This window comes from Pan paniscus, chromosome 6 (assembly GCF_029289425.2).
Source record: "Pan paniscus chromosome 6, NHGRI_mPanPan1-v2.0_pri, whole genome shotgun sequence".
Classification (NCBI taxonomy): Eukaryota; Metazoa; Chordata; class Mammalia; order Primates; family Hominidae; genus Pan; species Pan paniscus.
Window position 1 is genome coordinate 35,689,356 of NC_073255.2, and position 14,775 is coordinate 35,704,130.

The 14,775-nt window shown below is 52.2% G+C and overlaps 1 protein-coding gene across 1 annotated transcript in view; it reads left to right on the forward strand.

The window, feature by feature from the left end:
* Positions 1-14,154, forward strand: part of MINDY4 (MINDY lysine 48 deubiquitinase 4) — a 121,246-nt gene extending 107,092 nt beyond the window's left edge. The window contains exons 16-18 of the mRNA XM_008958894.4: positions 3,924-4,104; positions 4,665-4,737; positions 13,725-14,154. Of these exons, the coding sequence (XP_008957142.2) occupies positions 3,924-4,104; positions 4,665-4,737; positions 13,725-13,773 (303 nt within the window). The 3' untranslated portion in view covers positions 13,774-14,154. The remainder of the gene's footprint in view (positions 1-3,923; positions 4,105-4,664; positions 4,738-13,724) is intronic.
* The last annotated feature ends 621 nt before the right edge of the window (positions 14,155-14,775 follow it).

Below are 14,775 nucleotides of genomic sequence, written 5' to 3' on the forward strand. Positions count from 1 at the left end.
GAGCCCTCACTGGGTATGTGGGAGGAGGAGGTCCCACCTAAAAGTGAGCTACCCAGATGACCCATACTCAGGGTGTACCTGGGGTAAACAGATGAAACTCTGGGCTGGAGAAACTCACCCCCTGCCATAAGTAACTGGCCCGGCCTGGCTGTGTCCTGCAGGACCTCCATGGGCTATCTGTGACCCCACCAGCTGGTCTTGCCCATCTGACTTCCAGCTGGCTCCCTCAGTCCCACACCTGGCCCAGGACAAGGCTCACCGGTAAGGGGTGGACTGCATTCTAGGCTGCAGTTGGAGGCCAAGCCCCTCCAGGCTGATGGTCATGGTGGTGATGGGGGACTGACAGTCCAGGAGGGATGGGGTGGGACAGGGAGTTTAGCCTTAGCACTTCTTTCATGACCTGCGAGGCATGTTCATTGCCATCTTCGTGAAGGGACCCACAAAGGAAAACAGCTTGACAGGCAAGAGTTCTGAAAGCTCCATCCTCCTCCCATCCTCCCCAGCTCAGAGATGGCCACCATCCACCCATTTACTCAACCAGGAGCACGTCCTCTCCATCAGGAGGACATGTGCCTCCCCCTGAAGTTGTTTCTCAAGCCCATCCACTTTCACCAGGTCAGAGCCACCAGCATCGCTGATTTTGACACCTGTGACAGCCTAGCCAAATTCAGCTCCTGTCCCCATCACTTTCCCCCTTTCCAATCCTGTCCCTTCACTGAAACCAGTGTGATCTTTAAAAATATACACACGATCATATCATTCCTTTTCTCTGGACCCTCAGTGGTTTTCCATCCTCTGAGACTGTTGTGAGCTGAACTATGTCTCCCCAAAATTCCTGTGTTGAAACGCTGACCCCCAGTACCTCAGAATGTATTAATAACTGTATTTGGAGAAAGGGCCTTTAAGGAAATGATTAAGGTAAAATGAGGTCACTAGGGTGGGTCCCAATCCAGTATGGCTGGTATCCTCCTAAGCAGAGGAGGTTAGGACACAGGTCACACAGCAGGAAGTCCTTCTGAAGGTACGGAGAAGGCAACCATCTACAAGCTCAGGGGCACGGCCTTCAGAAACAACCCTAGTGACATCTCAGACCTCCAGCCTCCGGAACTCTGAGATAATAAATGTCTGCTGTCTGAGCCATCCAGTCCATGGTATTTGTTATGGCAGCCCGAGCAGACTAATGCAGAAACTAAAATCCAAAACTTCTCACCACCCCCAATGCCCTGCCAGACCTGCACCTGCCTTCCTCTCCCACCTCAGCCCACACCACTCTCTCCCGCAGGCTGGGGCTTCTCTCGGGCTCTCTCCCACCTCCTGGCCTTTGTGCACGCTGCACCCTCCACCTGCCCAGCTTTTCCCTGTTATCGTTTTGACTTAAACGTTACTTCCTAAAAGGCAGCCTTTCCTGCCCTCATAACCCCATCTAAGTAGGGGGTCCTTCTCATTGTCCCCTCCATACCTTGTCAATCACCATCAGGGTATCTTAATTCTTTCCTTCATAGGGCCTCTTCTGGATTTTAAGCATCTCATTTCATCGCCTTTAAGATGCAAACTTGCCCACATTTGAGCACTTCTGAAATTCTGATGCATTATTACAGTTGATGGTGTGTCAGACTTTGACACACCTGCTTTTTCTTACTTAGTGATACAAAAAATAATGGCGAATCTGAGGGCATCCTGGATTCACTGAAGTGCAGTGGAAATGTGTGGGTTTGATTATTTAACTAATGTGTCATCCCCATCAATCTGGTAAGCTCCGTAAGGACAGCACTGTTCTTATTGTCTCGAGCACTATGTCCCCATTGCTGTTCCTTAGAAATGACACACCATAACTCTGTCCTTAGAAATGCCACACCATAACTCTACGCAAGTAAATGCTGATCCTTTTAAGTGAGTGCTTCTAACCTGGCTGTCCATGGATGGCTTTAGGCCATTCACAACCCCCGCCCTAGAAGATTAAGTAATCCCTAATTGTGCTACATGTTCCCCCACCAGGACAAAGTCCCAGACTGTGCTGTAGGAAATGTGGCCCTCCCCCACACACCCCCCCCCCCCAGCCCCCGACTGCAGCCTTGCCCCAAGCCTTTGGTTACCCAAGAATTTAAAGGAAGTGAATTTCATCTCTGGAAAATGTCACCCACTTGGAAAGAGGCTCCTGAATGAGGAAACTCATTTATAAAGTCTATGGGCAGCTTTTTTCCCTTAATCTCTCGACTGTTATTTCTGCATGGCAAGCTGCGCTTTTGTCTCTCCGTTGGAAAATTCAGGGTGGCTGATTATGCAAAGGCCTGCTCCCTGGTTGGCTTCGGGACTCTCTCCCTGCCGTGAATGAATGCTGGGTCCCTGTGTCAGGGTTCCCTGTTCCTGGCGATGCCCTCACCAGAAAAGCCTCTTTGAAGCATGGAATGGAAGCCAAGTTTACGTGGGGTTTAGGCACGTCCAGCCACGTCCTGTAAGACATCTAATTCCCCCACACTTCACTAAGGAATGAGCTCTGCAGTCCACTTGAATGGCATACAGGGCTGGGGTGAGGCTTCGGTGTGGGGGGAGGGGACACTTGAACCGTAAGAAAGGATGAGTGCGTTGTAAAGACCGTCTCCCTACCTTCTGGAGGAGGCAGCTTTAAATGTGCAGGAATTTCACTGGGGACCTGATTCAGGACCTTCAGAGCACAGCCCCTCTGTCAGAGACATCCCAGACCAAGATGGGAGCTGCTCACCCACTCTCCTGTAAAGGGTTCTGGAAAAAGTATGCCCTTCTCCCCACTGGAAAAATAATTCCCATTCTTTCTTTAATCCACAGGCTGTAGCTGTAAATACCTGAGCATGCAAACATCTCCCTGGGGCTGGTAGGGATTAGGCTAGAATCAGCCTGGCCCGTGGCACGTACATAGCTGGATAAACCAGGGCCCAGGGTCAGGAGAGGCGCTGCCCAAGAAGTGTCAGGGGCTGGGGGAAAGTGCATGGAGGCCAGGCATTCAGGGGCTTCACAGGGGGCCCTTGTCACTTCTCTTCCCATTGCAGTCAAAATGCTAGCAACGTGCTGAGGGCCCTGGTGCTTATTCCTCTGTGTCTTCTTCCAGAAACACTTCCACCATGAAATTCCCCTGCTTGGAATGCTCCTTATCCAAGTGTTGCTGCAACCTCAGTGCCCTGCTGCACCCTGAATTTCTCTGGCCCTCCATTCCTGGCACCCCCACAGACTTCTCACTCAGACCTTTCCCTCCTGGCTCCTCAGGGCTCCATTCCTACTTGTCTTTACCGTGCAGTTCTAGTTCAAGTCCTGCTTCATCCATGAGGAATTTAATTCACCCGACATTTACTTACCCCGGGCTCCTGGAACTTAAGGGTATGATCTGTCGAGCATGAGGCAGAGGTGCTGCGGCTGAGGTGGGTGGGCACCTAGTGATGTGCTCCCTGGGAGCTGGAAGGAGGAAACTATTTCTGCTCCAACAAGGGATTTGGGAGATGCAGGCTGTCCAACGGTAAGCAAGCTCTAGGCTAGTGGACAAGCTGAATTTGTCTGAGGGGTGTGGGAAGAATTGGTTAGGAGGTCACTGCTGTGGTGCAGGTTGGAGGCTGAGTAGATCTCAGGAGGAAAGGCTGGCAGTGGGGCAGCTCTTGGATGCAGAATGAGCAGTACTGGGAACCATTAGATGTGGGGGATGAGGGGGCGAGTGATACCGGGTCTCAGGTCTGTATGGCAGAGGCCCTGCGAGCAGCAGCAGGTGGGGTGGCAGGGCAGGGATGGCCCTGGGAAACAGCCCGGTGGCCTGAGCAGCGTGAGGGGCTCCCAGCATCAGACACAAACGTGATCTTCAGCAGGGCCTCTCTGAGGTCAGCCCTGCCTTGAGTCAGACAGAAAAATGCCTGGACCCCTTTCCCTGGGGACGGCATTTCACATCAGGCCTCTCCCTCATCCAGGTTGGCTGCTTCCTGAAGACCCCGAGGTTCCCCATCTGGGTGGTTTGCAGTGAGAGCCACTTCAGCATCCTCTTTAGCCTGCAGCCGGGGCTCCTGCGTGACTGGAGGACTGAGAGGCTCTTTGACTTGTACTACTACGATGGCCTGGCCAACCAGCAGGAGCAGATCCGGCTGACCATTGGTGCGGGCCCTCACCCCCCACCCCCACCCAACCCTGTCCCCAAGGAGCCTCCAGGCTGGTCACAGAAACCAGCCTTCCTATCCACCACCAACCCCCATGACAGACAGCAGTGCAGACTCCAGCATCCAGACTGGGGGATCAGAGAGCCAATGCCAGCAGGGCCTCCCTGCAGGAGGCGGCCAGAGCTGGGCCTTGAGCAATGAGTGGCATTAAGGGTGTTGGGTAAAGCCTACGCCACATGGTAAAGAGCCCTGAATACTATGCTGACAAGTTTGGATGTATTCTTCAGGCAGTGGGGAGCCATGGAAGGTTTTGGAATCAGGGTGGTGAGATCAGAAGTGTTTTTAGAAAGAGTATTGCGGTAGCTAAAGTGGGACACGGGTGGGGACCAGTGAGTTGTGCAGGTGAGAATGGATGTCAGGGATGAGGGTGGGTCCAGTTGAGATGGAGAGGAGGGGACAGGGACTAGAAGGGGGCGGGTCCCGGGAGTGGTCAGCACTGACCTCAGGGTGAGTGCAGGGCCCTGGGTGACATGTGTGTGCCTCTCTCCTCCTTCCCAGACACCACCCAAACCATCTCTGAGGACACAGACAACGACCTTGTCCCACCCCTCGAGCTCTGCATCAGAACCAAGTGAGTCAAGCCCCTCTCTGGCTTTGAGCCTCACCCTGAATAGCTTTGAGGAGCCATGGTTGGGGGTGGTCAGGCCTGCAGGAAGGCAGATAGGTTCCTGGACCACCCTGATTCAAAGAGGTGTGGTGATTGGAAAGACACAGGTTTCTCCACTCGTGGTCACTGGGGCCCAGGTTCAGGAGTGTGTGGTCTGCAGTGGTGATGCGTCTTTAGACAGCTTCTGAGACTGCCTTCATGGTTGGGGGTGGGGGCTAAATGGGCACCTCTTGAAGCCCCTCCTCCCTCAAGGCAGCAGCAGCCAGATGTGGCAAGTACTGTTAGGCCCGAAGGAGGCAGGACAGGGGTGCTTACCTGAGGGTGGGGGAGGCTTGAGCAGGATAGGAAGCTGGGAGGCCTGGCCCAGCCTGGGGGTGGCAGGAGGTGCTGCCTGGAGCGGCACCCTCTGCTTGCCGAGGAGCCGGAGGAGCAGCTCCGCCACTCTGAACACTGAGCAGTGTGCCTGTGGCCTCAGAGGCAAGTGGGACCTTCAGCTCCTCTGACCCAGTCCCTCTGTATTTAAGGGGAGGCTGAGGATCAGGCCAGGGGAGGGGAATGTTCAGTAACTGGGGTGAGTTGGGGCTCACCTCCTTGCTGTGTTCTCTGAGTGGGCCCCTGGGCTGGTGGGGCTGTAGCTGTCAGAAGTGCTCCCCTTGCCCCGGCAGGCCCTTCACAAAGCCCTTGGGGAATGACCCAGAGGCCTCAGCGTGCGTGAGAGGAGCAGCCCAGGAGGGAGAGGACTGGATCCTAGTCCCTTCTAGGGGAGCAGTGGAACTGGTAACCTTTATGAGTGTGGGCTCTGGAGAGAAGTTGCCTGGGTTCCAGCCCTGGTGTTGCTGCTTCTTGGTGTGAGCCACTGGACCTCACCTTCCTGCACCCCACTTTGTCATCTGTAAAATGGGGGTGATGCATACCTTGCTCACTGGACCTTGTGAAGAGTGTCTGGGACGTTACTAAGTGCTCCATGGTGTTTGTGCTCACGATGATGACCTCAGCCACTCCTGATTTGGTGTGATCTCAGGAAATCTCCATTTCTCTGCCTGTGAAATGGTTGGGGTTGTGACAGGGGGATGCAAAATGGTGAGGCCCTGCAGTGCTTACTGCCTGAGATCCAGGGGGCACAGCGAGCTTAGGGTTGATGCCCACCACAGGCAAGCGAGCCCTTGAGAGGAGCTGCAGAGAAAGAGAAATGTTCACGTGGTGGAAACACCAGGAAGGGGAAATGGGAGGAGTGCCGAGACATCCTCGACATGCTTTGTCCGTCCGTCCGTCCATCCGTTCGTCCATCCACCTGCCCGCCCCCTGAGCCAGGGATGAAGCATTCTTGCAGGGTCATGTGCTGGTGCTTCTTTCGTCGGGAGGATTAAGGGCACCTGCAGGTCGCTTTCCTTTCATGTACAAAGGGCCACTCATTCAAAGTGATGAGAGAAAGGCAGCAGTGGGGACAGGAGGTGACACCAGCCTTGGCATCTGTACGGGACAGCGTGGGAGGCCACAGGGCATCCTTCCTGCAGGTGGGCCTGTTGAGCAGGGCTCCAACACCCTGGACACAGCCGCAGCTTGCCTCTGGACTCCTGGGACCCTCTCTGAAGGCCTCCATCTGACTCTGTGTCTCTCTACCCCTCCCAGGGGGTGGCCCACCACCTGAAACCTCTCCACTGCCTCTTCTGGAGGAACTCCTTTTTCCCCAGAAATTATTCCACTGCATGACTCACCAAGCACCCCCCAGCGTGGGCCCAGGATTGGACTTCTTGGGCTCAGCTCTAATTGACAATTGTTTGAGATCGACCTGGGGCTTTGGCCTGCATGGAGCTTAGTCCATGCAGAGTGAGAGTCTTAGTGTGTGGACACGGGCCTGAATCTCCTCTTCCTCTTCTATTGGCTGCCTTCATCTCCCAGGACTTCCTTCCCCTGCCCCTTGTTCACTTGCAAGCAGGTGACGGTGAGGTTATGTGGGAAGCAGAGAGGCTGCATGATTTGGGCCAGGGCCCTGCCCTTCTCTGCCCTCACATCTGCTTAGTGTCGTGTGAGCTTGGACAAGGCTGAGCCCCACCATCTCCTTGAGCAGTCATGGATGGAAAATAATTCTATTTGTGTAGCACACAGGGGCTAAGGGGAGCCCATATGCATTTGTGGCTCATGCTTGGGGAAAGTTTGCTCCAGAGCAGTGGCCTTCAAGCTTCAGGGGCATCAGAGTCACCTGGAGAATATGTTAAAACACAGATCACCACCTATAATCCCAGCACTTTGGAAGGCCGAGACGGGCAGATCACCTGAGGTCGGGAGTTTGAGACCAGCCTAACCAACATGGAGAAACCCCATCTCTATTAAAAATACAAAATTAACCGGGCATGGTCGCACACGCCTATAATCTCAGCTACTCGGGAGGCTGAGGCAGGAGAATCACTTGAACCTGGGAGGCGAAGATTGCAGTGAGCTGAGATCATGCCATTGCACTCTAGCCTGGGCAACAAGAGGGAAACTCCGTCTCAAAAAAACAAACAAACAAAAAACCCAAAACCAAAAAACACAAAGCGCCATGCCCCACACCAAGGGTTTCTGAGCTTTTTATTCAGTAGGTCCAGGATAGGGCCCAATAATTTGCATTTTTAAGGAGTCCTCAAGTGATGCCGATGCTGCTGGTCCCAGGACCACACTTTGAGAACCAGGTAAGGGCAGTCCCCACCACCCCCCCAACCCTGCTGCCTTGTGAGAGTTGGGTATCAAGTGAGGCATTGATTCTCTGGCCCGCCATAGCACTGGGCCAGGGGAACCTTCTTCCTGGCTCCATTAGCTATCCCCTCATCCCCAGGTCTGTGTTCCATGTCTGCTAGAACTTTGCTGACACCAGCTGCCTGCCTGTTCCATTTCCCCCATCAATCCCCCATCATGGTGGGTCCACCTTGGCAGTTATTCCTAGAAAAGCTGAGTGGGTGAGTGGAGAGTGGGAACACTGCCCCCATACCCACCAGGTGACATACCACTGCAATGGGAAACAGCAGGCTTAGGGGTAAGTCCTGCTGTCTGTAGGAAGGCCCCACCATGTCAGGAAGGGGATACATGTGACATCGTGGCATGAGCTCAGGTCATTTCAAAGGCTGCAGTGAGAGCCCAAGCTCCTGATAAGATGCAGCTGTGTGCCCACAGCATCTTGTCCATCTTGCTCGGTAGGTGGGGCTGCAGGGTAGGCCAGTCTGGTGGGCAGGTAGAATTCCCCCACATCAGGTCAACCCTCATAGAACCCCTGGGCTGGACACCATGGAAGAAACAGCTGAGTAAGACTTGGCTCCTGCTCTCAGAGAGTTTGCCATCAGCCAAAAGTCAAGTTTGGAATCAACCCTGTTACCAGTCTAGGGAAAGATGCACCACCCACCCTTAAACCCAGCTCTGTTGCCCTGCAAGAACCCCCAAGCCACACAGCTGGCTGTCTGGCAGCTTGCTTGGCTCTACAGAAAGGCCTTTGGGCACCCCCTGTTATCACCTCTTCTTTTACAGCCAGGGAGATGGGGGCCTCCAGAATGGAGGTCCGTGTCCCAGCCACACTTTGAGTCACAAGCTCCAGGGACTGTGGCTTACGCTTTTGCTGTCCCAGCCCATTGGAAGGTCACTGAGTGGGCAGTGACTTCCCACCACCTGGCTTTGTTGCCTCGGTGACATTGCACAAGCCCAGACTGCTGGTTTCGCCTTCAGAGAAGAGCATCCTAATTCAAACCATCCCAGACCCCATGTGTCTCTGCACTTTGCTGTGACGCAAACCTCGGCCTGAGAGAGTCTCCTGTTACCTTTGCTTGTGTCAGGAATGTGGGGTCTGTCCCCTGCCCCCTCCCCCTGTTATACTGTAACCATCTCAGCAAAAAAACAGGCTAATTTATTATGGTCATTTCCAAATGAGACACACACAGTGACCTCTCTCATGCTTCCAGCCTGGCTAGAGTGAGAAAAATGAAACGGTTGTCAACAGTCCAGAGAAAAGAGGAAAGAACTCATAACCGGAGCCTGGGGCTGGGGCACAGATGTTTCTGTTCGGAGGTGCAGACAAGAAATTGAAAATGTAATTCCAGCTGGGTATGGTGCCTTCGAGGGGCAGAGGCAGAGCCCCCGCCTCCCTCAGCTACCCCCACTCCCTGCGGAACCTCCCGTTCAGCTTCCATGCTGACCGTTTTGCCCAGGCTCCCTGTCCGTAGTGCCTCCCACCCATCGGAGGAGCATTCTCTGGGCGCTGTCACTCCCACTGTCCATGCCAGCCCTCTTCTGATGCCCTGCCCCCCACACACATGCCCTGTGCTGGCTCTGCAGTCATCAAGCTGTGTGAGCTCCAGAAGTTCTGGTTCTGCTCCCAGCCTTAGTTTCCCCATCTGTCCCTGGAGTCTAAGGATCCCTCTCCTGAGCCGCTGTGAGGTTGAGAGAAGAGCTGTGGAAGCACTGCCTTTCCTGTGAGCCGCAATGGCCTCTGGGCATGCATTGGGGAGGAGGAGGAATCAGGTGGTGGCAAGTTGGGCCAGGGCTCAGGAGCAGGCAGAGAGGAGAGTGCAAGGCAGGGCTTTGAAGCGTGAACCAGCGAGGACCATGGTTTCCCTGCTGAGTGCCTGGGAGGGTGGGGCCACTCCCTAAGCAGGTGTCCAGGAGGAGCAGCTGGCCTGGGGGGGTCATGTTCATGCAGCAGCACCCCCACCTGCCACCTCCACCTGGAGTCCAGGCTTCAGGCACTGGTGAAACCAGCTTTGCCTTGGAGCCTGGCCTGGGTGCTGATGGGGACCCGCGGGTGGCCTGGCAGTCAGAGAACACTTCTGCGAAGAGGAATCTGGATCTGATCCTGCAGGATGGCAGACTGGGCAGGGCCCAGCAGGGGTTAAGGCCCAGGGGTGAGGGATACCCACGTGGCTCATCCTAGAGCTGCTCCTCATTCCGAATGGCTGGAGCACGGGAATGGAAACTTTCACACAGGCCTATTTGTCTGGAGATTTAAAGCGTACAAGAGGCGTCCCTGGATGCTTTTCTACCAGTCAGGAGCTTTGAACTCAGGCCTGCTGTCTTGTCCTGGCTGACACAGGCTCTATCAGGCATCTTTTTCCCCATGAAAAACACTGGGTCCATCAACGTTGAAAAGCAGTTAAGGCAGGTAACCACCCCTCTGTTGCAGTGATGCCTCTGGGGGGACAGGGCCTTATTTTCCACCATGAAGTGCCTTTCTCTGTGATTTTAAGTTGACTTGAGCACCAGGGACCATGGTGTTTTTACGGAGCGAGTGGTCTCAACGGGACAATTTTGTGCCCCTGGGGTTATTTGCCAATGTCTGAGGACATTTTTAGTCGTCACAGCCCTGGGAGAGGATGCTAAACATTTCACAGTGCACACCACGGTCTCCACAACAAAGAATTACCCAGCCAAAATGCCTTAGGTACCGAGGATGAGAGACCTGGCTATAAACTGGCTGGCTGTCAGCCGCCTCCTGCATTAGCGCTGATGAATGAGTCTGGAACTTTGATTCTGTCTCTTCTGCTCCTCAGAGGTGTTTCCATTTCATCCCTCCCCTTTCCGTGCCTGTCCGTAGTTGTTGGTTGCATATGCAGAGCCCTTCTTACTTGTCTTTGTAATCGACTCACAAGCTTTCAGAACCATTCCAATCGGGGAGCGATTCGATTCGTCCCCTACACTAGCACAACATGCGTCATGGCTCAGCCCTTTCAATTTTTAAAATGTCTCTGCTTTGATTTTCTATTGTAATTGCAAACTGCTTCCCTCTGGTGTTTCCAGTACTCTCCCTGCATTTGCACCTGTTGGCTGGATGGAGCGGGTTGGTTATGTCTGTAGAAAGCCTCAAAACCAAGCTCAAACTCAACAGCCTGATAGTAAGACTCAGCCACTGTGGTGACACAGATGTTGTCTAGTGGTAGATGAGTGTGACTCACCCCTGCACTGAAGCAGCTTGCCAGGATTCAAGGAATTTGTAACTTGGGAGCTCATACGAGGTACTTCAGTCTTTCTGAGTGGGGAGGGTAAAGGCTTGAAAAGATAGAGAGGAGCGGGGTGAAGGGGCCTGGGGACCAGGCTGAGAACAGGCATGTTGCTCTCCTTCCTGCCTCCCTTCTGCCACCCTCTGGGAGTCTGGATTCAGGATGTGTTCCTTAGTGTCCAGGATTTCAATGCTTACCCACAAATCTTAATAGAACAATAAAAGCTTTTTAATGACACACTCCAAACTGCAAAGATGATGAACAGAACAAGAAAATTGAAAATCTCAAACGCTCATTGTGTTGCTGCAGATTGCTAAGGTGCTTTTAACCCAGCAGATGTAATAGATGAACTCAGTACCCAGGAACTGGGGTCAGCACAATGCCTTCCCAGCCTGCTTACCTCCAGAACCTGCTCAGTTGTATAAGCCAGAGCAGTGGCCATTTTCCTGCTGGTTGGACCTGTATTAGCCAGTATAGGACATCATCAGACTCCACCTCCAAATAGTATCAGCAATGGGCACTCACTGCCGAGGAGAAGTCTGACTTCACCAAGCCAAGCCAGTTTGTCTCCAAATCCGGCACCAGTGACTCTTATTTGAGCAGTGAAGATGAACGCTCTGATATGGATAAATTCCATCAAAGTGGCTCAACCCCAAAACCCAATAGACTCCTCTGGATCTGCTTGACACACAGAAGCCCAGTAAATAGTCTGAAGCACTTGGATAGCGTAGAAGCACTTAATTCTTCCACATCCAATGGAGCAAGTGATGATGCTGGCATTTTCACTTCAAAACGATTGATGAAGGGGAGGTGGGGTTGTGGATGAACATGAAAGTGTTATCATATACTTCTTGTCACAGGTTAGACTGGGAATGGATCTCACTAAGGTAGTTCTTTCAGTATTTATTCTTGAAATATCTTTTAAAAATGTACGCAGATATTTTTGCACATCCAGATCTGTTGCTAAGCATTTATGACCAGAAGGATCCCAGGAACCAAATGGTTCAGGTGATAAAAGGGTACCTCTCAGCCTTTCATGCAGGCAGAAAAGGATTGATTGCCAAAAGGCCATACAACCTGATTTTGGGTGAGATCTTTCAGCATCACTGAACATCACCAAATGACACGGAGGAGGACGCAGAGAAAGTTTTGGACACAGTTGCCCCAAACAGTGTAACATTCCTGGCTGAGCGTGTTTTCCAGCATCCACCTGTTTCAACCTTTTATGCCGAGTGTTTTAACAAGAAGGTACAATTCAGCGTTCCTATTTGGACAAATCAAAATTTCTTGGGTTGTTGACTAGGGAGCACAACGTAGGGCAGGACTGCGTCTTGTGTCTAGACTAGGATGAACATGACATCCTTACATTCCCCGATGGTATGCACGATCGATCTATCCTCACAGTGCCCTGGGCAGAGCTAGGAGGAGAATGCACTATTAATTGTTCCCAAATGGGCTGTATGCAAATAACTTCCACACCAAACCTTTCTATAGGAGCAAGAAGCACAAAATTGCCATTAAGATTTTTTTCTCCAAATGACAAGAAATCTTTCTGCTCATTCAAAGGGAAATGGAATGGTGTAAAGTATTCAAAATATGCAAGGGGAAAATTCAGTCTTTACAGATACCAAGAGGGAAGTGAGTTGGAAGAACAGAGTGAGTATGAACCTTGCTGCCTTTGGAAGGGACACTTTCAACCTAAAAATTAGAGACTTTGATGCAGCAATTGAAGGAAAGCACTGACTTGAAGAAAGACAAAGAGCCGAAGCCTAGGAAAGAAAGAAAGAGATTCAGTGGAAGTTTAGGCTATGTCATAAACATGGGGAACAGTGGGTTGAGGATGAACCATTGACTGAAACCTCTTGGTGGTTCCAAGCCTTCTGTTGGAAAATGCAACTGTGTTACTTTGGGAGAACCTGTTCCCACCCTTCTCATCGCAGTTCCAATGTCAGGAATCCTCGACTTTCTGAATGTAGATGTACAATTCAGTTGATGTGAGAAAAGCTTCCCCTTTTTCTTCCTCCATGGCAGTTAGATTTTCTTCAATTCTGAAGAAAATCTTCAGGTTTTGAAAACAAGATGTCTATTCCCTGCCCAAACCTCATACTTTGAAAAGCATATATGAATTCCAGCCTCAAACTCTGCACTGTAGAACTGCTGTGAGATATTCAACATCTGTTTCCTAGTTCATATATAGTCTTAGGATATCTGTATATGTATAATATACCTAGTGCCAGATTTTACGTAAACACTCCATCTGCTATAAATTTGATTCTTCTGAGTGTTTTTAGAAAATTAGCACCATGTGTTAAAATCAAGTGCTAGGAAATGTCATGGTCTCACCTACAGTAACTTTCATTTTGCAACTGAACTGTTATTCAGTTGTCTCCAACCCTGGACCACAATTTAGTTATACTCCGTGCTTCTTCAGGTTAAAAAACAAAACAAAACAAAAAACTGTCGTGTTACTGCAGTGCTCACAGCCATTCACTACCTTTCTGTGGCTCTCAGTAAAGCCCAGAACCCTTACAAGGTCCTGCCAGCTTCCCGGCCCCTCCCCACCCTCTGTCCCCATTGTTTTGCACTCAGCCATATCTAGGACTGCACAGGTGCCTCTAAAGTGCCAACCATTGGGCCCTACTGGAGAGCGGCTGGTCCAGATGTGTGTGGATCATTCATGTCAGTGGAGGGCCTCAGTGGAGGGCCTCAGTGGAGGGCCCAGCAGTGCCAGGCGCAAAGTAGGTTGTGGCACAAAAGAATGCATCACCTGCCGCCTGGCCTCTCCATTGCTCTCTGGGGTCCTAGGTGTATTTGTGTTTCGTAAGAGACTGGTGTGTGGGTTTGTGTGAATTTGGAGGGGTGAGATGAGCAGGATGGAAACCAAACTATTCAAAGCCTCCAAGACAAAACCTTCAGGAAGTGGAGGCAAGAGATGGGCTCTCATCTGGGACCCTGAAGCTTGATCTCTCTTTGTCTCTCTCCTCACTCTACGCTTAGGTGGAAGGGGGCATCAGTGAACTGGAACGGCTCAGATCCTATCCTGTGACCGTTGGATGTGGGTAAACCCTGTGGTCCACCACTCATCACCTCATCACCGAGGATGACAGCTGAACCCCAAGCCTCTGGGGCAAGTCTCATGCACCCCAACCTGGGTCAGCATGGCTGCAGAAGCATCCAGAGCCTCCCTGCCCCTTCCATGAAGGGCCCACCCAAGACTGTGCTGGGGACCCAGTGTGTTGCTGGGTCCCCTCCCAGCTGAGCTGTGACTGCTGAGTACTGGAAGGAGGTTGCCAGGGTCTCTGCTACCTTTGTCTGCATCCCTCCCTTGCTCTCCGCTGGGTGGTCCCTCACCCAGGCCTCCAATGTGGTTGGCCCTGGGGACTCATTACTTCTGGTAGCTGGCTTTCTATAAAATGAGTCAAACCCATGTCAAGGGCCCAGGCTCATTTGTTCTACAGCTGCAAAGAGCGTGATGTGCACTGTCTGTGCTGATCATGGCTGGTATGGGGAATGTGGTAGGGTGATTCACCCCAGAGCCCTTGTGAGGCCCCATGAGAATGGAGGTGGACTTGGAGGGTAGGCTGGACCTGGCCAAGTAGATGCGGGAAAAGAGCCTTCCAAGGAGGAGGGACCTCTTGGCCATGGGGGGACAATAGGACAGGGACAAACAGAGGGACTGGGGACTAAGTGAGGTCCTTGGTACCTGTAGGAGAGCATGTGGGGAGAGGGCTGTCTGAAAATCTGGATGGGCAGAGCCTGCGGAGCCCTCACATTCCAGAACAAAGATGGCAAAGTTGAAATAGGAAAAGTGCGATAATCACTCATGAAGGGGATATAATAGTCTGAGCCTTGTTTGTTCCATTCATTGATATCCCACCAGTTTCAAAAAGAAGATGAGAACATGCAGAAGTGTGGTGGCCTGCTGATGACGAAGGGGGTGAGGAGAGAGGTTGTGTGAAAAGCACAGTGAAGGACTCCTCTGCAGTGGTTTACAAGAACAGGATGGATGCAGGAGCCCAGGGGCAGAGCACTAGCCTCTCAGGGTTTC